A 23542-nucleotide genomic window follows, 5' to 3' on the forward strand; every position below is an offset into this window, starting at 1 on the left:
TCATGAGTCTTCATGGTCGTTCTCATTGCTTCTACCTGGTACGTGGGGTGCTTTCATAAACTTTGGGGTTCTTCTCTTTGTCCCTCATAATACTGGAATGTCACCTTGTACTCTGTTCTCTTCACGTCCGTTATTCTGAGCACTAGGGGTGTCCTTGCAATCTTGGGCACTTCAGCTCTGGGGATTTTTCAGGTTTTTTTTCATTTGATAAATTCTTCTCCCCTCTTTTCCTCTCTGTTTTTATCACTCCTGGTTAAATTTGGACTCCTGGGTCCATCCTTTAATTTTGGGTTGACGGAAAGACTAGCGTTCATCTCTTTGTTAATTTCCTGAGGTTTTCTTCCCTTTATTTTTCATTTTTTCTATTGAAATTGAAGTTAAAATTTAGAAGAGTTTGGATTTACACAACAGTTGTAGTTTCTGTATACTGTGCTGCCGGTTTTTCCTATTACAAAGTTCTATCGTTAGTACGGTTCTTTGTCCCAATTAACTACCAGTACCGATATGTTATTATTAATTGAAATTTTAGTAGAGAGCATGTGCACACGCAGGGGCGGAGCCGAGAGACAGGGAGAGACAGAATCCCAAGCAGGCTCCGTGCTGTCAGCACAGAGCCTGTTGTGGGGTTCCATCCCACTAACCTGTGAGATCATGACCTGAGCCCAAATCAAGAGTTGGCAGCGTACCCAACTGAGCCACCCAGGTGCCCCTTAGATTTTGTTACTTTTATACTTAATGTCCTTTTTCTGTTCCAAGATACCACATTTAGTGTTCATGCCTCCTTGGTTCCCTCCAGACTGACCGTTACCCAATTTGCCTTGTTTCTGATGACCTTGACAGTTTTGAGGGGTACCGGCCCAGTATTTTCTAGAATATCTGTCAGTTGAGATTTGTCTGCTGTTTTTCTCATGATTCACGTGAGGTGGTGGGGTTTGGCCTATCCTGTATTTAATACTTCCTAGGGCTTTTTCTGATTGTCCCTGAAGAAAAGAAACCCTGTTTTTATTGGATGGGTGTAGGATCTTCGATTTCCTGAGGATATTAATTTTATGTTACTTTCTTTTTTTCTTTTACTGTTATTTTAAAATTCATTTATTTTTGAGAGAGAAAGGTGGGAGAGGGGCAGAGCCAGAGGGAGACACAGAATCCGAAGCAGGCTGCAAACTCTGAGCTGTCAGCACAGAGCCTGACGTGGGGCTAGAACCATGACCTCAGCCAAAGTCAGACGCTTAACCGACGAGCCACCCCGGAGCCCCTAATTTTTTGTTACTTTATTTTTTTTAATCTTTGGTTCCCGGTGTTGTCTGTTTCTTCCAGGTTCTTTTGTCTGCGTTTTTCGTATCAGCCTTTTTGTGAGGCCCTTCAGATGACTGTGGTCTTGGGCACACACAGCTGATTGAGGATGGGGTGGCTGGCTCTGGGTGGCCTACCTCCCTGTAGGGTGAGTGGGTGGGAAGCCGGCCTTCTTTTCTCAAGACCCAAGTGTTTGTGTCTGTTGGTTTTCAAGAGAAGACTCCTTCATCTTTGCCAGGGACGTGGAGAAAGGGACAGAATGTGTTTATCCGCCCTCCTGCAATGAGGCCCCCAGCAGAGAGGGCTGAGGCACCCCACGATTCGCTTTGTGACTCAGGTTTTCACCTAGCTTTTTTTTTTTTTTTTTTTTTTTTTAAGGTCTTTTCCTCATTTCCATTCCCTTTGACCCTGGCATTCTCAAGTCTAGACTTCTCTTGTTTAATTTATCCAGGCGGGGGAGGGGTTTTTCAAGAAGCTGTCCCACCTTCAAATCCCTGCCTCCTCGTCTTACAAGGTGCCCACCGCCTCCCAGTGCCTCCTGAGCTCTCTCTAGTGTCCTGCAGGCCTGTCTGAGGATCTTTCAGTCTGTGAAATCAGTTTCCACTCGTGTGTCTGTTTCTTGTCTGCCAATATTGTCCCTGACCTTTGGGTGCCCTTTGTGTATTTTCATTTTAGGGGGTTTTGGAAGGGTGAGCTAGAAATGCCTGTTGTCCTTTTGCCGTGTTTAACCAGAATCCCCCATATTCTATATAGTGTTTCTTGGATGGAATTGAATTAAGGGATGTGTGTGCATGTATAGATACTCGGTCATATTTACGTGCGCGTGTTTGAATGTGTGCGCGTGTGTGCGTGTGTACGTATTTGTCAGTTACACCGCTCTGCTGCTGCTGTCCCCCACTCCTCCCCCGCTACAGTGAAAGGGCTGGTTGGGATCCCTGGTCATTTGTCTCCACCTCCTTGCGAGTGGAGTGTGAACCCTGCCCTCCCCTCCAGTTCTCTTGAGAAGGTTGGGAGCCGGAGGCTTCTGGGGCTGCAGGCGCTGTGGAGGGAGTCCAGGCGGGAGTCCGGCGCAGGGAGGAGGGTGGGAGGGGAGTAACTGGAGCCGCGAGTCCTCCACCAGGCGTGTTTGTATCACCTCTTGCGACCGGCATTTCTAACAACCCGCTGAAGTACACTTTCTGTCCCTGTGTGTAGAGGAGCAAATGGAAGTGGCTGAGGTGGCCCTTGGACTCCTGGCACTTGCTTCCGTGTGTGTAGAGGGTGCTACTGTCTGCTAGAGGGGGCTCACCCTTGGTAGGGGGGGCTTTGCCCCGAGAGCCCCTTAGTGGTCACTGGGGCAGGTGTGAAGCGATGTGGTCAGTGGTGGCTGGTGTTCGGCATTTGTAGAACCAGGCTCTGTCCCTGCACCGTCCTGTGTGTTTATAGCCACGGACCTGTGAGGACGCGGGCTTTGGGAAGGTGGCAGGATGCTTTCCCCTGGGCTGAAGAAAGATGCTCTCTGCCCACGGTCCTCCCTCCTCTAGCCCAGCTTCCGGCCTGTGCTGTGACATCATTCCTGCGGGGAGGCTGTGGCTGTCAACAAAGTCACTGCTGGGACTCTCCTTCTGTGTGCCTGTGCACCGCCTGTCCCTCTCGGAGCTATCCTTAAAGTCATTCGTGTAATTTTCTTAAAAAAATTTTTTTAAATGTTTATTTATTTTGATAGAGTGCGAGTAGGGGAGGGGCAGAGAGAGAGGGACACATGGAATCCAAAGCAGGCTCCAGGCCCCGAGCTGTCAGCACAGACGGGCTCAAACCCACAAACCGTGAGAGCATGACCTGAGCGGAAGTCAGAAGTCGCTTGACTCACTGAGCCACCCAGGCACCCCTGTGCAGTTTTTTTACACAAGTAGCAAATCGGTTTAGAATTTAGTGACAGTGTTTTATATGACCTTCCGTGCCGAACTCTTTTGAAATAGGAAACAAAAGCAGAGCAGAAGAGCGGAACGGGAGGCAGGTGGCCAGAGTACTCATACTGGCAGAGGGAGAACTGCCAGTGTAGCTGGGAGGTGGTTGACTGTATATATATTTTCTTAATGTTTATTTATTTTCGAGAGAGAGGGAGAGAGGGAGAGAGGCAGTGTGTGAGCAGGGGAGGAGCAGAGAGAGAGGGAGACATCGAATCCAAAGCAGGCTGCAGGCTCTGAGCTGTCAGCACAGAGCCTGCTGGCCCCGTGTGGGGCTTGAACTCACAAACCGCGAGATCGTGACCTGAGCTGAAGTCAGAAGCTTAACCGACTGAGCCACCGAGGCGCCCCGTTTTTCTGTATGTCGTAAAGCTTGTGGCCAGTATGTATTCCTTTTGTTCCTGAAGAACATTACAGATAAAGAAAGGAACTGGGGCTAGGATCACCCCCTCCTTGAGGGGGTCTCTTGTAACACCGGTGTGGGATTGCGTTGAAGACCATGCTCATTGCCCTGAAGCGGGGGCAGTGGAGTGTTGTTTAAAATGTAGTCGCCGCGGACTCTTTGTCTCAAGAGGGTTTTCTGAGAATTAAAGTGTGTCTGTCTCCTGAGAATTAATTATGGGGTTCACCAACAGATCCTGAACATTGAACAACTTTCTTGCCGTGGTTTTAGAGGCCTGTGCTCTGCATCAGGGCTCTTAAGCTGGGACACACCAAAGTGGGGACAGGTCCCTTGATCACAGGAGAAGGCGGGCCCACGTCCCAGGTGTGGCAGCGCCCAGGCCCGTGGGAGCCCGGAGGTGGGGAAAACGGAGGCTTCGTTGCTTGCATGGGAATCCGGAGGAAGGAGTGCTGTGTGCCAGGCTGACGGCGGGGCGGGGCAGCTTGAGGGCTGGCCTGTGCAGAGCCAGTGTGACAGCTGCCCTTGGCTGAGAACCTTCTGAGGGCAGGCGAGCTCTGGGTCACGTGTGTCGTGTTCCTTGTCTCATTGATTCCTGACGTCAGGCCTGGGAGGTGGATAACAGTATGTTCATCTCTGTTTAATCCACGAGGAAACAGGCCTAAAGTCACAGCCAGTGTGGGGCGGAGTCAAGACGCAAACAGCTTGTTTTGGAGAGCGGAGCCTGGTGGCGCGGAGGTGAGACTGGAGGGGCCTGTTTGGGGCCAGGGTATCGGGCTCGTTTGTGCCGTGGTGGGAATGCCCGATGCCAGATGCCACGCCGGTAAAAGGGTTACAGCAGGGGCTCCAGATGGACTTTGATCCTGGAGGGGGCCCGAGGGTCAGTCCAGTCCTCGAGAGCTGAGCCTCTGTGTGTGGTCCAGGGAATGGAGGATGGGGCTTGCAGACCCAGCGTGCAGAAGAGGGGCCTGGGAAGCGCTTGGGTCCCTGCAGCACACGCCTTCTTTCTTATCTTTAATTTCTGTTGCTTCCTGAACGTGCTGTCTGGGAGTCGGGGGGCTGGGGGTGGGTGGGGACCAGAAACCTCGTTTTCATCCCTTCGTGCTGTCGTCTGCAGGCACCCCTCATACTTTTCCTGCAGAAACCTCGAGGCCGGGCATTTGCAGGTGGAAGGACTGGCAGGGGACGCACAAGTACAGGTCCCTGCTTTTCTCACTGCTGCCCCAGAAGGAGCCTCTGAAAGCGGGGTGTGTGTGTGGGGGGGGGAGTGGAAGGTTTGACCCCTGCTGTGGCTGAGGGGGAGGCGGCGGAGTTCCCCTGCGAAACCCAGCTAGGATTCCCCACCCCCACGTCTGCCTCATGCCCCTGCTCTATCCTGCTGTGTATGCGAACCTCTTCTGGTTGAATCCGTCTAACTGTAGCGCATCATTTTCCTTTAGAGTAGGGTCAGCAAACTGCGGCTCCGAATCCTCCTGCCTCTCCTGTTTTTGTAAATAAAGTTTTATGAGAACGCGACTCTTCCTTTTGCGCGTGTTGTCTGTGATTGCTTCTGTGCTGCAGTGACAGCCTTGGTTAAGAGTGGAGTGGCCGTGGTGGGGACTGCGGCCGCAAAGCCTGACATGCTATTTGCCCTTTCACAGAAAAAGGGTTCTGGGGACAAGGTTGGAGTCTCGTTGCCGACACAAAAAATGTCTGAGAATTTGAAGTAGGTGGCGGGGTGCCTTTCTTACATTAAAGTTCTCTTCTGTCGGAGAAGAGAACGTGCCTTTGGCGTGTTGCGAGAGGGTGGAATTACTTACTAATCTTCTGGCTGGCTTTTGTGGCGATGGTTCTTCACGTCTGACTGAGATTTAACAAGTGTACTGACTAATGACCGAGTCCTTTCCGGCCCCACTGGTTGTGTTCTCAAGCATTTATCCAGCCTGCTCTCAGTTTCCACTCCTGTCGGATCAGGGTTTTTGATATGTTTTGTGTGGCAGTGGGGTCTTTCTGTTCCTTGTCTACAGGGACATTCTGCCGCCTTTTCCCCCCACCCTGGTCTGGGAGCTCTGCCTGTGCCGCGCTGTTCTGGCACTGTGTCAGTGGGTCGTGGGTCGTCCGTGATCGATTGGCCTTGCTCTGAGAGAGCATCTTGGTGCTGGGGCACACGGTGGGTCCTTCCTCAGTGTTGGTGCTGTCTCCGGGTGTCCTGAGGGTTAAAGTCCTGTAGTCTCGTGACCTTGGACAGGTTACTTCTCCGCCCCAACTACGCCTTCGCGTCCTCTGGAAAGCAGGTTGGTGGCAGTAGCATCTTCCAGAAAGGGCTCTTGGGAGGAGCCCTGTGAGGGCACGTGAGTCGTGGCTGGTCAGCAGGGTGCCTGGCTCTCAGGAGTGAACGTGTAGCTGCAGTGGTCCCCGGGGGGATTTATAGGCCATCCCAGATCACCTGGCCAGGGGGGCTTCTGACTCTGGCCGGGACCCAAGCAGAGTGAAATTAATCCTGTTCCCGGAAATAGCTTTTGATAAGATGGGAGTACGGGGAGGTTTTCCCTTTGGTGGGCAGATAACAGACCGGCTCAGTAACCTGCTTGACAGGTGGGGCTACTGTCTGGAGAGGCGGGGCTTGCGTATTAAGTTGCCTTTGTTGGCGAATCTTTCTGGTTGTTTCTATGCCAGCAAATCCTGGGCCTCTTGAGCTTTTTTAGATAACTTGCCAGAATATGCATGCAGACCTTTTTTTTTTTTTTTTAAATGTTGGTTTATTTTTGATAGAGCAAGATGCCCACTTACTAGCTGGGAGGGACCGAGAGAGCAGGGGACAGAGGATCAGAAGCTGGCCAGCCCCAGGCTGACAGCAGAGAGCCTGATGCAGGGCTCAAATTCACAACCCTAGAGATCATGGCCTGAGCTGAAGTCAGACACTTAAACTGACTGAGCCGCCCAGGTGTGCCTCTCTTCACACATGGATCTTAGGCCCTTTTTTTCTGTGCCTAATGGCAATATTTTCATTTAGGCCAGCCATTTTCAAAATGCTCCAGGACCCTGCGGCGTGCCTCCCTGGTGTCTCAGAGTGGCTGCTGTGGGAAAGAGTGGGTTACAGTGTAGGGGGGGGGGGTGTAGGCCGGACCCCTCCTGTCAGGGCATCCCTGGCTGTTGTGTATGTAATACGGAGGGTCCAAGTTAGGTTTTATTTGGAGAAAGAAAATTAATTCTGTTACCTACAAGAGGGAGAGAAAGCGGTGGCTACAAGCCAAGCGTGGTCATGCCCATCTGGAAGGACCTGGTGCGTCTCAGTCAGTTCTTGTCCCACGGATCCGGGCGTGAGTCAGGCTTGAATGAACATGCTTCTGATCCGCCGAGAACGACGTTCTCTCGCCTTGACCGGCCTCATGATTCACAGCCAGATATTTGCCTGCACTTTTCTGCCATCTGATGAGGCCAGTCAAGCATGTTGTGTGTGTATGTGTGTGTGTTGGTGGGTAGCAACTCAGCAGATACCTGTAAGCCGTTCAAACTCCTATTAACAGTTAATGCTCTCGGCCTGAGGTTTATGAAAACCAAAGGGCAGGCAGAGTAGCCAGTTGGGTGTGGGGCTGGGCTGGGCCCCAAGTATGGCAATAATACCCGAGTGACTCTATTTGTGTTTTAGATTTGTGTCCAGTGAAATCTGACCTAATGAAAGGAACTTGGTATGCTGTCAGGCTGGTGTCTGTAATCTAAAGGCCAGACGGTAAATAGGTAATGCTTTGTGGGCCTCCTAGGCCTCTGCTGCATATTCTTCGGACTGTCAGTAACTCGGCGACCCCAGTTCTAAAGGGAAAACGGGGGCCGGGAGACCCTGCGTCTGTACGGTCTTCCCCAGCGTTAGAATGAGAGGTATCCGGCCCCTCCCCGACAGGTGCTGTCTCCATAGCAACGGTGACTCGGTGGCACTGCCCGGCAGCATCCCAGGTTAGGTCCGAAGATAGAATGCAGTAGCACGTGTGTGGCAAGAGACGGCCACCTTGACCGGGAGTCATTCCTAAATGCTGTGGCTGTGGGTTTTTCACACTGGCGTGTTTGATTTTTAGAACCGGCTGCCACTTGTGAAATCTTGCTGTGGCCCCTCCGTTCTGTGGACAGGGAGGCTGAGGGCAAGAGAGGCCACTAACGTGGCCCGCAGGTGCAGAGCTTGGGTGAGAAAGCAGGAGGAGGGGGGGGGGGCACCAAAAAACTGCACGCGCAGGTTGAATGTGGGCGTTAGTTCAGTCCGTGCTTGTGCTGGCGTTTCTGAAGCCCCGTTTGCAAGGGGTCCCAGCGCAGTAGGGACTCAGCTATTTGCTGAATGGTTGGATTTCTTGGGAGGGCCTCAGGCAACAGCTGTGGGCCAGCTAACGGTCGGACAGAATTCTCAGTTCCCGGGAGAGTGGATCTCCTTGGCCCGGGGTTTTTCTTTAAATTTTCCCAGGGGTGCCAGGAGTCAGGGTGCGGTCAGGCTTCCAGTCTCCCAGTGCTTCCTGGGGGTGGGGGTGCGGACAGGTTAGTTCTCAGAAGTGTGTTGTCCCCAGGAAGGCCCAAGAGAGCCACCTGTGTTCACTCTGACCTCTGCCCGTGGGCCCAGGCAGTGCGGAATCAATCCAAGAAAGACCTGTTTGTATTCATGAACTGGCAGGAGTTGGGACTGACAGATTTGAAGAGGACTTTTGATCACTATCTGTGGAAACAAGTATTTTCTGCCAGGTCTCATAATTGAAAGACCTTCGATGTGTCAAAATCAAGCCCATTAAGGTTTCATGTGGGAATTGGATAGGCTGGTCGATAATTTTTTCTTCTCTTTGTCAGTTTGGTTTTTAATTTAGTAAAGGACTCTGTAGTTACATAAGTTTAACAGTGCTAAATGTGTAGTCCCGCAAGGCATGTGGCCAGGAAGGGGGCTTTATTCACGCTGGTTTTATTCAGCACTGTGTGTAGGTTCACGGGTCAGGTGAAAGCCGTGGTCAGGGGTGGCAGAGAGGAGCAGTTTTCATCACTGTGCCCAAGTGAAAAATTCTGAAACAGGTTCCTTATTGATTAGCTGTGTGACTGTGTGTGGTCCCGTCGTCTCTGCGGGCTGGACATGGGGAGGGGAGGGCCCAGCCTGCTGTCTGCTGCATCCCAGGCCCAGTTCAGTGCTAGGCACAAGGCAGTGCCTAGTAAAAGCCTATTAATGAGTGTATTCTCTGTTGTAACCGGTTACTGTAAATCCAGTGACTTAGAACAACACAGACCTATCCTCTTACAGTTCTGGAGGTCAGAAGTCTCAGGTGAATCTTACTGGGCTGCATACAGTCAAGGTGTGGGCTGGGCTGGTTCCCTCTGGAGGCTCCACGGGAGAATCGTTTTCTTGCTTTCTCCAGCTCCTAGGGGCTCCTGCACCTCTCTGCAGTGGCCCCACTGATCCTCGAAGAGCGCGCCCCCCCAGCCTTAGCTCCGGATGCCACGCCTTTCTGACTCTGGCCCTCCTGCTCCATGTCCTAGGGACCTTGTGATTACAGTGGCCCTGTCCACATAATCCAGGATAATATCCCCATCTTGAGATCCTTACGTGAATCATATCTGCAGAATCCCTTTCTCGCTGCTAAGGTAAGGAAGTCACAGGTCCGGGAGTTAGGATGTGAACTTCTTGGTTATGCAGCATGCTACACAAGTTTGTAAAAAGTACTAAGTAGACAAGTCCCTAAGGGCCCAGTTCACAGTCCAGGGAATGATTTGCCCTGCCTGGGCCCCTCCCCCTTGTGCTGAGCCCTGCCCGGTCTCCTGGCTGAGCAGTAGGGCCTCTTCCCTGGTGCTCTCCCCACTCCCATCTGTTTCCCTCCTGGAGACTTTTTTTTTTTAAGTTTATTTATTTATTGTGAGAGAGAGCGAGTAGGGGAGGGCAGCGCGAGAAGGAGAGAGAGAATCCCAAGCAGCCTCCGATGCAGGGCTAGAACTAGAACTAGAACTGGAAACGAACTAACGAACCAGAACTAACAAACCTGTGCCGTGAGATCACGACCTGAGCCAAGAGTCTGGACGCTTAACTGAATGAACCACCTAGGCGCCCCTCCCTCCTGGAGACTTTTCAAAGTGCTTGCTCAAGGCTTTTTCTTTTAGGCTCAGGGTCAGCAAAGTTTTCTTACCTGTCGCCACATGGGGGTATCACACATTCTTTGTTTTTTTAAACAAAGGTGAAAACGGATTTAAAAAATCATTCTTAGCTTGAGGGCTTTATGACAGACAGGCCATTGGCCGGTCGCTGACCAGTGTTTGCCACCCCTTGGGGACTGGGACTGTAAGCTCTGTGACGCAGGCTCCACATGTTGCCATCACCGCCCACCCTGGAAGTTTCCAGGGCTTGTTAGTAGTGTGGGGTGTGTGGGTGTGGTGTTTTGTATTTTTATCTGCATGATCTTTTGATTTGATAGAAGTGTCTAGAAGTTAGATCTCTTCTGATCTTAATAGAGAATTTCAAGTTGACTTACATTTGATAGCCTGTTAAATGCCACTTAGTCTGATGAAAATGAAATCTAGTCCCTGCCCTGAGCGTGGGGGAGGGATGTTGTTCCTAGCTGGGACTTTGGGGCCTGGCAGGGCAGAAACCCCCTGGAGCCAGCTCCGGGGAGGGAAATTTAAAGAAAGGGGTATGTTATGGAACCCCTGGGCACCAAAATCAGAAATTGGACACGTTTGGCCAGTTTCCATTCCTGGTCACTCTGCTCCTGGCACACGAGGCAGGCGTGTTGGGGGAGGGTTGCTGGCATGTAACGTGGAAACTTGGGAGCTGTGAGCGCTTTCGAGCGTTTCTGGTTGGTTTCTTCATGGAGGCTGATTCTCCTACACATCTCTTTCACTGTCAGGATTTCTTGAATGAAAGGGTGGATGTTCCCGGCTTTGTGTCAGAACCGGCTTGGTTCACACTTGGCGTGGCACCAGGCTCCGTGTGATGTCACTGTCCCCTGGTTCGCTTTTCTTGGCCTCGGTTTATAATTGATCTTTGCCTCTTTGCCCCTTGCGCTTTATACAAAGTCTTGGATCATAATATATAGGGTTCTATCTTAGAGTCATCTCTGGGGGTGCAGAACACTTTGCCAGCACACTGCACGGGTTCCCTCTGGCCTGCGTGGCTTCGGCATAGTATAAGACGGCAAAGCGTACTGCTGCGGCCACCAAGGTCTTTTTATTACCAGTGGATGTTTTTACGGTTCCCTCCATTTTGTCACTAAAGACATCAGCACTATGCCTAAGTAGATGGTTTAGCTTTCTTCCCATCCATTAATTCCAACGGGAAGTGGTGGGCACTTCTCCGAGTTTATCATGATCAAGTTTTAGAACCTGTGGCCCTGAGTCCCCAGTGCCTGCCATGTGGCACTCGCCCGCCCTCCGCAGGCACACACTAGGTGTTTGAGTGAATGCATGAGTGAGTGAATTAATGCTTTAACGGCTAATAGACTCGGTGGAGCACGTAGGAAGTCAGAAAGCGGCAGGGGGAAGGGGCTTCTTTCTTGGTCATCCCCTCAAGATTTTCTGAGTGGAGGGGGCGGTGTCATCGCTACGGCTCCCCAAGTGGCCTCTCCCTGGGAAGTCCTTGCTTCCTCTTCTACGCCTGCGCCCCAGAGAACCCCGCTTCTGTTCCCCTCGCAGGTGTTTTTTCTCTGGAGGCTGGTTCTTTAGTTTGAAACACAGCTGTTCCTGAAGACTTACTGATTTTGGTGGCTTCCCTTTGATTTGGTTTTGCTCATCCTTGAAATGAACAGCCTTCCACAAGCAGGTTGCGTACCTCCCCGCTCTGCCTTAGTTTTCACGTTAGGTCGATACAGTGGTGAGGATTTGTTTTTCCATCTTGAAGAGCGGTCCTTGACTTGGCCGGAGGACTCTGTGTGGAAAAGTTTACGTTTCTGTGTCACTGGTGAGCAGTAGACTCTGGTCAGTTCAGACAGAGTAAGACTTCTGAACTTGGGTTGGGGAAGGTACCTACAATGAAACGCTCTTTAAATGTGGGCGAAACAGCCTGTGCACGGTGAGGGTGTTTTTCTGGGGACAGAATCCAGGGCCTTCTTCAGGTCGTCGAGGAGAGCCATGATCCCTGAAGGATTCAGCCCCCTGGCTCAGGGCCTTTGGCGGATTAACACTCTTTTTTCTTTTCTTTTTTTTTTTTTTTCCTCTCTTACATTTCAAAGGCAGATCGGGAGCGGTGCCGAGAAAAATTTCCTTACTAGATGACATTTCATCGCAATGTCCGATCGTTTGGGGCAAATAACCAAGGGCAAGGATGGGAAAAGCAAGTATTCGACTCTCAGCCTGTTTGATAAGTATAAAGGAAAATCAGTAGACGCGGTCAGATCCTCAGGTAAGAACCGGGCCGGAGGCCAGTTCTTTGTGCTTTCCCTTCCGTGAGAAACTCCAGGTCCTGAACTGTGAGGACCCAGGGTCCCTGCCTGGTCAGATGGTCTTCGGGGCACGGAGTGGTCACCAGGCAGTTCTGGGGACGTGCAGTCACCCCCTGCTCCTGTTCGATGTCCGATTTCGAGCAGGAATACCCCATCTCTGCCACAGTGGGATTGTTTCCTTAACCGTCTTACCTCGTTGGCCACAGATAGTTCTTCCCCTGTGAGGTAGAATGGAACTGACTTTGCATCAGAGCAACCAGTTTTAGGCTTCGGGGTTCTGACGTTCTGGACCTTTTGTCCATACCCCGGGAGGATTTTGTGGATGTCAAGGGCCCTGCTGAGCCTCGGGCCCGGCCCCGGGGCTAGGTGGAGGCTGGCCCTTGGGTCCTGCCAGGGAGGCCGGAGCAGTCTCAACTTGCGGAGAGGTGGTTACCGTGTGGGCCGGAGGTTTCTGGGCCCGGCTCCCCGCCCCGTCATAAACTCCCCATGCCCGCTCCTGCCCGCTAGTAAAGTGGAAGCCTCTGAAGACCTCAGCAGCTCCCAAGTGTCTGAGGCCTCGGTGAAGGGCTCGTAAAGTGGCGAAAGCAGCTACCAGGCCATTTGGTCTGTTGGCACAGGGCCACCCTTGGTGGTGGTTTGGCCGTCTGTCGTCGTCGCTTAGAGCTTGCGAGAGCTTCTGAAGCTCCTCCCCTGCCCCCACCCCTCTCTCCCTACAGTTATTCCTCGACATGGCTTACAGAGTCTCGGGAAAGTTGCCACAGCCCGGCGTATGCCGCCACCTGCAAACCTGCCAAGCTTGAAGTCTGAAAACAGAGGAAACGACCCCAACATCGTTATAGTTCCCAAGGACGGAACGGGATGGGCAAACAAGCAGGATCAGCAAGACCCAAAGAGGTGGGAGCCGAGGGGGCGGGTGTGGGTGGCGAGCCGGGGCCTCACGGAGCCCGGCAGCTCCCTTTCCTTCTGCAGAAGGCAGAGCTGGAGAACCGGGTGACCCCAGAGGAGGGAGGCTGCCTTTGCTCGGGCTCCCCCTGCTTGGTTGGTTCTTGCTCCCTGCCTTCGCTTTTCCTGGCTTCTGGAGCTGATGCAGCCTTGCCTCTGTGGGCCGCCTTGTCCCCAGTGACCAGTGTCCCCTGTGCCTTATTAGGAAGGACCTCCTCCCCCCAGAGGGGCTTATGCAATGCCTCAGAGCCAGTGCCTGAGCCAGTAAGGGCCACTGTGGCCAGAGCGGGTGCTTGAACGCTCCATTCTGGGGCATCCTGTGTGCTGGGCTCCGGGTTGAGGGGGCCGACTTCTAAGTGCGGGGTCAGCGGCGTCCCACACAGACTGCTGCGGTTAGTTGCTCCAAACAGACCCAGTTATGAAGGGTGGCAACCCAGAATCCTCATTATTGGGGGCGGGTGTGCAGCCTCTGTAGGCTCACCCCTCTGCCAGCACACCACCTCCGGGAGCCTTCGGAGGCCCAGGGTCTGGCACAGAAATCCCCATCACGGCAACGGAGTGGATGTCGTGGCTGCTGCCGCGTAGTGTGGCCGGTGCCAGCTCTGCCCCGGGCACGTAACCTGGGCCGTTCCCTCCTGCCCAAGTCCGTGTCCCTCCCCTTCCACTGCAAGTCTTCTGGGCGCCAGCCAGGGGAGAGGATTTGGGCTTTGCACTGGGAAGGGACCAGAGAGGAATGGGACCCTGATGCTGGGGTCTGCCCGTCGGGGGATGAGAACAAAACTCGGTCCTGTGCGTCTTCCTGCCCTCGATCTCTTGTGCCCTGGCTGCCTGGATCTCTCGGGATCCAGAGAGTAAACGACCCAGGGTGCAGCCTGCCAGCCAGTGTCCTTTTCTCTCACCGGGAACGGCCGCGGTAGCTTCTGTAAAACTTCGCGCGGTTACTTCACACAGGATGTAGAGAGTGAGCACGTAACTCGTTCGGATGAGCATAGGGTAGCAGTAACCAAAGTAGGGTCTGAAAAGCTGTTTTTAAAACTTCTCTCACGATTTGTTTAGGGGTCATACTGGGCCGGGGGTGTGGCCCGACTTTCAGAGTCAGCCAGGCTACCTATACTGCTAGCTTTGTGGAACTCGGAGAATTGCGTGATCGGTGCGCTCCGGCGTCCTTCTGTGCGGTAGGACTACTGCCTTGCCTGGTGCTTGTAAGAAATAGACCGGGCAGCGCGAGTCACGCACCTGGCACAGAACCTGGCAGAGGACGCGCGGGCAGGTGCCGCTACCACCGCTGTCATTCTAGAGTTCACACGGTAGATGCTACAGGTTCTCTGATGAAACGGACATCGTACATTCCAGCACGAGTGTTGCGATGCCGCTGCTGCGGGAAGTTCCAGAGAGAGGACGAGGCATCGCTTCCTCCTTGTATCAGCTCCCACCGACACGGGCACGGGAGGGATGAGGTGGCTTTCGTGGGGCCGGTCGCGCTGAAGCATGCCAGCCAGGGAAGAGGTAGAAACAGAACACTGGACAAGGCCGTGGACCCCAGGCGCCGGTCCTCTGTTGCCCCGGGGCCACGTCCTCCTTTGGAGTGTCAGGGAGGTGACAGAGTGAGGGCCACAGCTGCTGGGACTCCGTGCTGAGGTTTGGAGAACACAACAGCAACACTCGCTGGAAGCTTCTGTTGTGGGTAGGAGGTGAAGTAAGAGATGAGTGGCCTTCATTACATAGGAATCCTGCCCGGTGAGTTCCTTGGATCGCATAAACCCTGGAAGCCTGTGTGTGGAGCATTTGGCTTCAGCTTACGGGGGAGCCCCTGGCGTTGGGCGACTGGCGGAGTAGACTGCTGCCCTCCTTGGGTCCCATCGGGATGAGGGAGTGGGCTGGAAGGCTCTGGGTGAGCAGACGTCTTCCGCGGAGCCCCTTTTTGTTTGGGGACTGTGTCTCGACTCGCCCCGCCTTCTGGGGAGCACGCTTGGGCAATATCTGTTAAGCTTCAAAACCTCTTTTGATCCAGCAGTCCTGTTTCTAAGAACTTAGGCTACTGGACTACCTACACAAAAGGGTGCCAAGTTATGTATAAAAAGTGCGCCGGTAACGAGAAAAAAAGATGGGGATTGTTAAGTTAGGGCCTATCTAGCCAGCTACACTGTGTCACTAGAACAAAAAGGTAGATCCAGGCGTTGTCCTAAAAACGTGTTCGATACAGTAAGTAGGAAACAGGTTACGAATTGTATGTGTGGTGTTAAAAAAAAAAATACTATGTTCATATATATATGTACACACACACACACACACACACAGACACACACACACATATATATATATAGAAAAATCTGCTTGGCATCTCTCTCTGGAGGATGAGATCGTGACAAATCCTGTGTTCTCTATATTTATACATTTATTTTCACTATGGGCATGTATTTCTTCTATAAGCCAGGAGAAGAAAAAAATCACGTCGCGAAGCAATCAGTCCCCTGTACAGCCATGAGCTCTTGGTCAAGAGCGAGGGGCTCAGAGCCCCTTCGCTGTGCTGACTCAGTTTCCCTGTTGGCAGCCCCTGCAGCACCTGTTTGTAGGGAACCTCTAGCCTTTGCAGGAAAGCCCTGCCAGGGGGCCGAGGACCGTCCTGCCCGGCAGACGTCAGCGGGCAGGCCTCGGATGGGGCCCGGCTTCTTGTGGGCTCTGAGGCGTCAGAGTCTGCTGGAGAGGTTCTGTGCTGCCCCTGGGCCACCGAGCAGCCGCCGCTGTGGGAAGCGCGGAGGGGACCGCGCGTGCCCATCTGACCCCTGCGCCCCCTGCCTTGTCCAGTTCCAGTGCGACGGGCTCTCAGCCGCCGGAGTCGCTGCCGCAGCCGGGTTTGCAGAGGCCTGTCTCCAGCTTACAGAAGCCGACACAGTCGAGCAGCCAGGAGGTAGGTGCCACGTGACCTGCTCCTTCCAGGGGTGAGCCTGGCGGGTGGCTGCGGAAAACGAGCATGGGAGGTTGTCCTGGGTCCCGGGAGGTGCCTGAACGCGCGGCTCTTGGAGAAAGACCCCAGGTGCAGAACAGACTACGGACACCTAATTTGCTTCCTGGTGACTTACCTGGAGGCATGGTCGCTGGGGCCAGCTATACGCTAGGTCAGGGTCCCCTGAATGTGCGCCGTGGGGACTGGTTAGGCCACGGGAACGTTTGGGGTCAGGTAAGTTGAAAAAATGAAGCATGCTCCTTTACTGTCACACTTCTCATCAGTGTCTTTAACGTGCTGACGTGTGCTGTGACTCTGTAAAGACACAGTGGGGACAGCATCCCCCAACTCATTTGTCCTGGGAAATCTTTCTAACTGACTGACTTGAGAGACTACTGTCTCTCAGAACACACTTGGGAAATACTGATCTGTGACCCTTTATTTGTGGATGCATGTAAAGTGTTTTCCCTGGGGGGGGGGCCTCGGCTGGCTCAGTCAGTAGAGCACGCAACTCTTGATCTCAGGGTTGTGAGTTTGAGTCCCACGTTTGGTATAGCGATTGCTTGAAAAATAAAGTCTTAAAATAGGTAAATAAATAAAGTGTTTTCCTAAGCAGGAAGTTAGGATTTAACCGAGCCGGGGCTGTAATATATTCAGCCCCTCCAAGTCCGTCTGGGTTTCGCGGCCAGCAGGAGGGTGTACTTAGCTGGTAGTTAGAAATCTGGATGAGAGGTCTCCTAATCCTGTAGAAAACCGCAAGGCGCGTGGACGGGTACCTAGCATTTGGCAGCTCTCTGGAAGACAACCTGAACGGTGTGCTCTTGTTCTGTACTGTGCCCTGGGCAGCAGAAGGCCTTCGGTGCCACCCAACCACAGGGGACAGTGTATGGGTCTGCCAGAACGGCACCCTCCCCCACCCAACACTGAATTGTGCCTTTGGAACTAAAGGGAAAGGAAAGAGAGGTCCACATTCATGCGGAACTCTGTATTCATTGGCCTGCATCCATGGGTGCCGTCACGCAGTCAGAGCACAGAGAGTCGAGTCTGGATCTGTCTCCTGGGATCGGCAGCTCAGAAATCGGAGAGCCTCGGTTTGACGGCCCTGGCTGGATGTCCGACTCCCCTTCAGAGCCGCCCGAAGGGTGTCTGTTACGTGGCCGTACCCAAGCACGGCGGGGTCTAGGCTGGGGCCTGGTGTGGTCCCGGCATCTGTCAGCAAACTGCTGGAGGTCAGAGCCCTGTCCTGGGGCTGGCACGCCGCTCGCTCCGTCCAGAGCGCAGCCCTTCCCGCCGTGGTGGGAACGGGACCCCCAGCGTTTCCCAGCCCCTAAAGCCTCGCCTCAGGCACGGCAGCCTTCTAATGGCAACGTTAGTAACCCCTCCTCGGCCCCGGGAGCCCTTCTCTAACCGGTCAGTGCCTCTGGTGGGCGAGGGCAGGGGCATCCTCATGCGGCCTGCGGACACTGAGTGGGAGGCTGTGGGACAGGCGGTGCCCCTGTGCCTCCTGGGGACCTGGCAGCCCCGGTGGCACTGCCCTGTGACGTTGCGGGCACATCCCTTCTGTGGTCTGTGCGCGTGTGTGCGGGGGGCCTGTGGCCACCCCAGGGCGCTGAGGGCAACTCCTGATCGGTAAATGGATCGTTACGCCTGGCCGGCTCCACGTGGAAGGTGAGAGACGCTGCCGTCTGCCCTGAGCTTGGTGGTACTGGAGGCGGGGGTGCTGAGAAAGGGTGATTATTTAACGTGAGGTCTGACTCAGGAAGTGCTGCCCCAGCTTTGTTTTGTATGTTTGCACCTTCAGTTGGAGGGGAAGGCCGTTGGTTGAATGTCGTCGGGAGGGGCAGATGGGCTCAGTGGTTGGGGACTCCCGGGGCTTGGGACACAGGCAGAGTGGGGCCGAGTCCTGGTCCTGCCCTCTGGGCTGGGCCCGGTCGCTCCTTTCTGAGCCTCCGCTGGGATAGGACTAGAACCTTCCCAGGGTGTGGGAGGATTCGCTCAGGCAGGGTGTGCCCAGCACAAAGCCTCGCCTGCAGTGAGTTTTCAGCACGCTCAACTCGTCGGCTTGTGTGCGAGCCAGGCAAGTGTGGATTAGCGGAGGAGGGAGGCCTCTCACTTGAGTAGTTGTGCCTCGGAGAACGACAGTAATTATGGAGAGCGGTGCGGTGGCCCTTCCAGCGGAAGATCAGACACGCCAGCCTCCCGTGCCGATGCTCCTCGGTTCGCAGTGACACACGGGTTTTGAGACACGTGTTAGAATTGGGGTCTGGTCTTTATCTCTGGAGCAAGGCCTCGTAGCTGCCAGTGTTCCAGGGTGTCGCACGAAGCGGACGTGGGTTGGAGTCCTGGCTGGGCTGTGGAACCAGCCGTGGGAGCTGCCCCCGCCCCCCGCGCCGTGGGCCCAGGCTGCCGTGCCCGGGTGGGGAGCTGGGTAGAAAGCAGGCCGACCGGGCTGGCTTTGTTTCATTTCCTTCCTTCTTTCAGAACACAAATTCAGTGCCAGGTGGACCAAAGTCATGGGCACAGCTGAATGGAAAGCCAGCAGGACACGAAGGTGGTAAGTGTGGTCGGGTGGCGTTGGGCTGGGTGGGTGGGACGGAGGGAGGAGTGCCTTTTCCGGACGGTTCTGCCCGGGTCTGGGGAGCCCTTGGCCAAAGCCGTGGGATCTCTCACCCGAGTGAGCTGCTACCCTGAGGAGCCTTACCTCTGCCCCCGGGGGTGGGGGCGCTGCGTCTGCCAGGTTTCACTGAACGTTATTACTCCTGACATCCCCCCTGGGGGCTGTGGGGAGGCTGGGCGCTGGCCCTGCTGCTCTTGGACTCCGCCGTGTGGTTGGTGCCCTTGCTGCCTGCTCAGCGGTGTGGCTGACATGTGCCTACTTCCTCTCCCTGGGGCCTGCAAGGAGGTGGTGTGGTGTGGTGTGGGGCGAGCTTCGGGCCTGGGTTTCTAAATAAGCCAGGCCCTGGGAGTTGGGCTGCTTGCTCTTCGGTTGGTGACACCAGAGCATTCACGGCTCACACGGTCCTTGGTACCGTTTATGTCGCGCCCGACACGGGAAGTGTCAGAGGTGTTGCCCGCAGGACCTCAGCCTCGGCAGCTGTGCAGAGGGGAGATGGCGGGGAGGAGCAGGAGGGGGAGATGGTGAGAGGGCTTCCCGGGCAGGCCCAGAGCAGAGGGGAGGGCCCACCTGGGCAGAGAGGGCGGCCAGACTGCTCCACTCCCCACCCCCCAGCCACCACTGATAGCTCGAATGTTTCTAGCATGTTGTACGGACCAAACTGGGCGATGCCCCCGAACGGGAAGGAGAGGGCTGCAGGTGGGAGTGGCGGGCCACGCTTGCTCTTCCTCCCACCACCCTCCCCCCACCGGCCTCCCCACCTCGGTGCCCTCGGCCTTCTGCGTGCCCCTGGCGGCCAAGGCTTTGCCAGCTGCCTTCTGTAGCTCCTGTAGAGAAACAGCGAACATCCTGCCTGCCCTAAACCCTCTGCTCCTACCCAGCATGTGCCCCTTCTGGGCGGGAGTCCTGTGTGGTTGGAGGCTCTGTCCCCAACACGTCAGTCAGTGTGCCCACTGACGTCAGACTCCGGCTCCTGTGGAGGGGCTAAGGGCAGGAGGGAGCTTTACGGTTTCTCCAGTCCGTGGGGTGAGGTGGAGGGGGCAAGATAAGTGGGGGCGGGGGGCAAGGGGAGTGGCGACCAGCATTTCAGTCCCCTAAAATTAGGTCTTTAAAGAGGCTTTTTACAGAGAATGCTCACTAGACTGTGTTAACAGTGGTCTTTGCTTTCTACAGCTTTTACTCTGTGGGTTAGGATTTTTTAAAGTAAATCACATGCATTCATTTTTATTTAAAAAGAACTGCAGAGGGGTGCCTGGGTGACTCCGCTAGTTAGGTGTCCGACTTTGGCTCAGGTCATGATCTCGCGGTTCATGAGTTTGAGCCCCACGTCGGGCTCTGTGCGGACAGCTCGGAGCCCGGAGCCTGCTTCAGATTCTATGTCTCCCTCTCTCTCGGCCCCTGCCCCCCTGTGTGTGTGTGTGTGTGTGTGTCTCTCTCTCTCTCTCTCTCTCTCTCTCTCTCTCAAAAAGAAAACAAACATTAAAAAAAATAATACAAAGAAATACTAGAGTGAATTGGTACAGCCCCTTGGCGGGCAGCTTGGTGCTATCAGAATACTAACGTGCGCACCCTTTGACCTAGCGTTTCCACGTGGAGGAAGATCACCCCAGAAATGATGCTTGCCACTGTGAGAAATGGCGTATATTCAAAAGATACTCATTGCAAGATTGTGGTAGGGAAAGATGGGAAACAGTCACTTGAAATGTCCATTAAATGTTGGTGCTTTAAAGAAATACTACTTGGGGCGCCTGGGTGGCGCAGTCGGTTAAGCGTCCGACCTCAGCCAGGTCACGATCTCGCGGTCCGTGAGTTCGAGCCCCGCGTCAGGCTCTGGGCTGACGGCTCAGAGCCTGGAGCCTGCTTCCGATTCTGTGTCTCCCTCTCTCTCTGCCCCTCCCCCGTTCATGCTCGGTCTCTCTCTGTCCCCAAAATAAATAAACGTTGAAAAAAAAAATTAAAAAAAAAAAAAAAAAAAGAAATACTACTTGCCTCTAGGGAAAAAAAAAAGTAGTTTTCCACGGATCTGGCAAGATCTCTAGGATATATTCTTAAATGAAAAAAAAAGTTCAGAATAATATGTAGAGTATGTTACTATTCATGAAAAAAAAATTGGGACGAGGGAAAGTGTACTTATAGAAAATGTACGTGCCATCAAAAAAAAAAAAAAAAAAAGTCTCCGGAAGGAAGCCTGAGAGGGAGGGGGGGGAAGCCAAGCCGCCTGTTTTCTCAGGGTGTCAGAAGTAGGCAGGTGGGCACGCAGGCAGGAGGGAGTCGTCTGTTTGTACTTTTCTATGCTTCTTACTTTTGAACCATGTGATTGTGTTTCTTATGAAAAATAAGTGATCTAGAAAAGAATTCTAAAACACAGCAGCACCTTCTGTAAATGTGCGATTGCTCATCTGGGAGGCAACAGGGCCCAGGAGCCCCGGAGGAGGGACAGATGCATCCTAGGCCTCTGCCGGGGCTGAGGTGGGAGCAGCCCCCGGTTCCCCGTCCTGTGCTGCCGTCACGAGTCTGTGGTGCCTTCAGGGCGGTGGGCACTTGGTGGTGTTGCCCACACACATGTTCAGACTCTGCAGTTCAGAAGGGCTCTTCCTGCGTCGATAGACCACTGCACGGAGAGTGGTGTTTGGGCCTGTTGCAGCTGGGTCAGACCAGGGCGGGGCGGGCGGCCTGACTGGTGCGGGTGGAGGCCAGGGGGATGGTTCCATCTGGGACCTTAGAAGAAGCCCCTGACATTCCAGCCTCAGATTCTCACGGCTGAGATCACATAGCACACGGCATTGGTGGTGAACGTTGTAGAGCACTGAAAACCTTAGGAATGCTGCTGCTTTGGCTTGAGATTTTGGGTTCTTTGTCCTTCTGGTCTGTGGAAGGGAAGTTTAATTCATGCATAGAGTAAGACCTTCGTGACTGCTGAGGTAGATAAAAGTACTGAGTGTTTGTTTTCAAGCTCCAGATCTGCGTGTGTTTAAGGCATGACTTTCACATTTCATCCTCGCCAAGGATTTTTTAACCTGGGTCCAAGTCCCCCTTCGCAGAGTAGTGGAGCTCCTTCGTGACACCGGGAGATTGTGTCACCCTGGCGGGTGTATTTGACCCTGGGACTTTTTGCTAAATAGGGATGTTAAATGCCTTGTGCGTCTGCACCAATCCCAGCTGCTGCTTTCTGCAAAGTCTGCTGTAGTTCATGGGTCCGTGAAACAGTGGTGGGGAAGAGGGGGGAGAGTTTGGTTTTATCGCCTAGGGAACGAGGCATTTCTCAGTTAGACATGGGCCATGTGCTGTTACTGTCGTGTTAAGTTTAGATGGTGCTGGGCATTTGGTCCAGATAAAAGCACCAAATCCCACTCTGGACCATAGAATGCACCTTTTGTTGTTATCTGTTCGTCCAAAATAGATCAGAGGTCCCCAGTGTTAAGTGCTGGCGGGGGGGGGGGGGGGGCGGGCTCTTGCAGAGATAAAGCAGGGCTTCTTCTCAGGGGCCTGTGGCGTTGGGGAACGGATGGGGGACAGCAAAGGAGGGAATCGATCCCAAGATGGCAGGTGTAAGCTGTCCGGTGCTCATGAGAGTGGAACGAGGGTGCAGACCTTTCTGTTGGCATTACCTCCGCACAAAAGCAGTTGACCTCCCTGGGCTGATTTCCCTGAAGACTGTGCTCGTGTGTCCCCCGGGGCCGCCAGGAGGGCCTTACTGCCTTCTTCCGGCAGCGTGAAGGATCCGAGCTGGAGCGGCTGTGCTGTCCTCTCCCTTGCTCCTGCAGGTTAGCTGCTACGGCCTGGTGTAGCCTGCGTCTGGCCTCTCCTTGTCACATGGGGTCTCCAGTGCCACCCTGCCAGCACAAGATGCCAGCACAGATGGGGCGCTTAACAGGAGCTCACGCCAGGGCAGTGTGGCTTCCGGCCCGTGGAGCGGCTGAAGCAGAGAACTGTCGATGCCCATCTCACTTGCTCCCTAACTGAGTCTTTCTGGTTTTCTTGGCAGGTTTAAGGGGCTCAAGCCGACTGTTATCCTTCTCTCCCGAGGAATTTCCGACGCTGAAAGCAGCTGGAGGGCAGGACAAGGCTGGCAAAGAAAGGGGCGTCTTAGATCTGTCGTATGGGCCAGGACCAAGCCTCCGCCCTCAGAGTGAGTGAGCTGCAGTCCCTGTCCGGGCCCCCGTGGGGACAGCGGGGCTCCCCCTCATCTCCCTGCCTCTCTGCCTGTTAGAAGCATACGTGTCCTCGGCAAGCCGAGCTCCCGGGGCCCAGGCTCCCTGCCTGGAAAGCATGGCTACTGACCCTTTGTCTGCTCTCTGCCTCGGTGGGACTTGCCCCCTAGGCTGGGCCGGAGGTCATTCCTCTCTTGTCCTTTGGGTTGGGCCAGGCCTGTCTGCTTCCCCAGCTGTCATCAGACGTGAGTTCTGCTCTGCTCAGGTGGTCCTGGCAAAGACAGACTGAGGGCGCGTTAACTCTGTCCCCGAGCCAGGAGCTTGTTTTCTAAGCCAGTGGTTCCTAAACCTAGCGGAGTCCTGTCAGGGTCCTTTGGGGAGTTTGTTAAAAAGTCTGATTTCCAGCCCTCCTCCGTCCTCAGCCAAATTAGAATCTCTTGTGTGTGTGTGTTTTTTAAGTTTATTTATTTTGAGAGGGAGAGAGAGAGAGGGAGTGAGCTCATCCCTGGGGGAGGGGCAGAGAGAGAGGGAAGGCTCTGCACTATCAGTCAGCACAGAGACCCGTTGCAGGGGCTTGAACCCATGAACTGTGAGATCATGACCCGAGCTGAAATCAAGAGTCGGACACTTAACCAACTGAGCTGCCCACGTGCCCCGAGAATCTCCGTTTTTTAACATGTTCCCTTGGGGATTGTTTGGTAGCCAGTCTAGGATTTGTCTCCACAGTTCCCTCACCTGGGGTCTAGCCAAGGAGTTGGCAGGATTATATAGCAATACTTGCAGGTAGGATTTTCTTTTTAGTGGCCTTGAGCGGTTAGAGGTTAAGGTTTTTTGAGGAATGAGATTTTTCCTTCTGTTCTAAGCAAGGATTGTGAAATAGCTCTTATGT

General features: G+C 54.0%; 1 protein-coding gene across 10 annotated transcripts in view; it reads left to right on the top strand.

Moving 5' to 3' along the window:
- Positions 1-23542, top strand: part of PRRC2B (proline rich coiled-coil 2B) — a 90495-nt gene that overhangs the window by 16297 nt on the left and 50656 nt on the right. For 8 of the 10 annotated variants that reach the window (XM_047830977.1, XM_047830968.1, XM_047830973.1 and 5 more), the window contains exons 2-6: positions 11793-11962; positions 12719-12896; positions 15750-15852; positions 18370-18442; positions 22488-22631. In XM_047830977.1, coding sequence (XP_047686933.1) covers positions 11848-11962; positions 12719-12896; positions 15750-15852; positions 18370-18442; positions 22488-22631 — 613 coding nt within the window. In that variant the 5' untranslated portion in view covers positions 11793-11847. Of the gene's footprint in view, positions 1-11792; positions 11963-12718; positions 12897-15749; positions 15853-18369; positions 18443-22487; positions 22632-23542 lie in introns of those variants that run through there. The other 2 variants (XM_047830969.1, XM_047830976.1) reach the window with 2 other exon arrangements.

The sequence above is a fragment of the Prionailurus viverrinus genome, chromosome D4 (genome assembly GCF_022837055.1).
Source record: "Prionailurus viverrinus isolate Anna chromosome D4, UM_Priviv_1.0, whole genome shotgun sequence".
Taxonomy (NCBI): domain Eukaryota; kingdom Metazoa; phylum Chordata; class Mammalia; order Carnivora; family Felidae; genus Prionailurus; species Prionailurus viverrinus.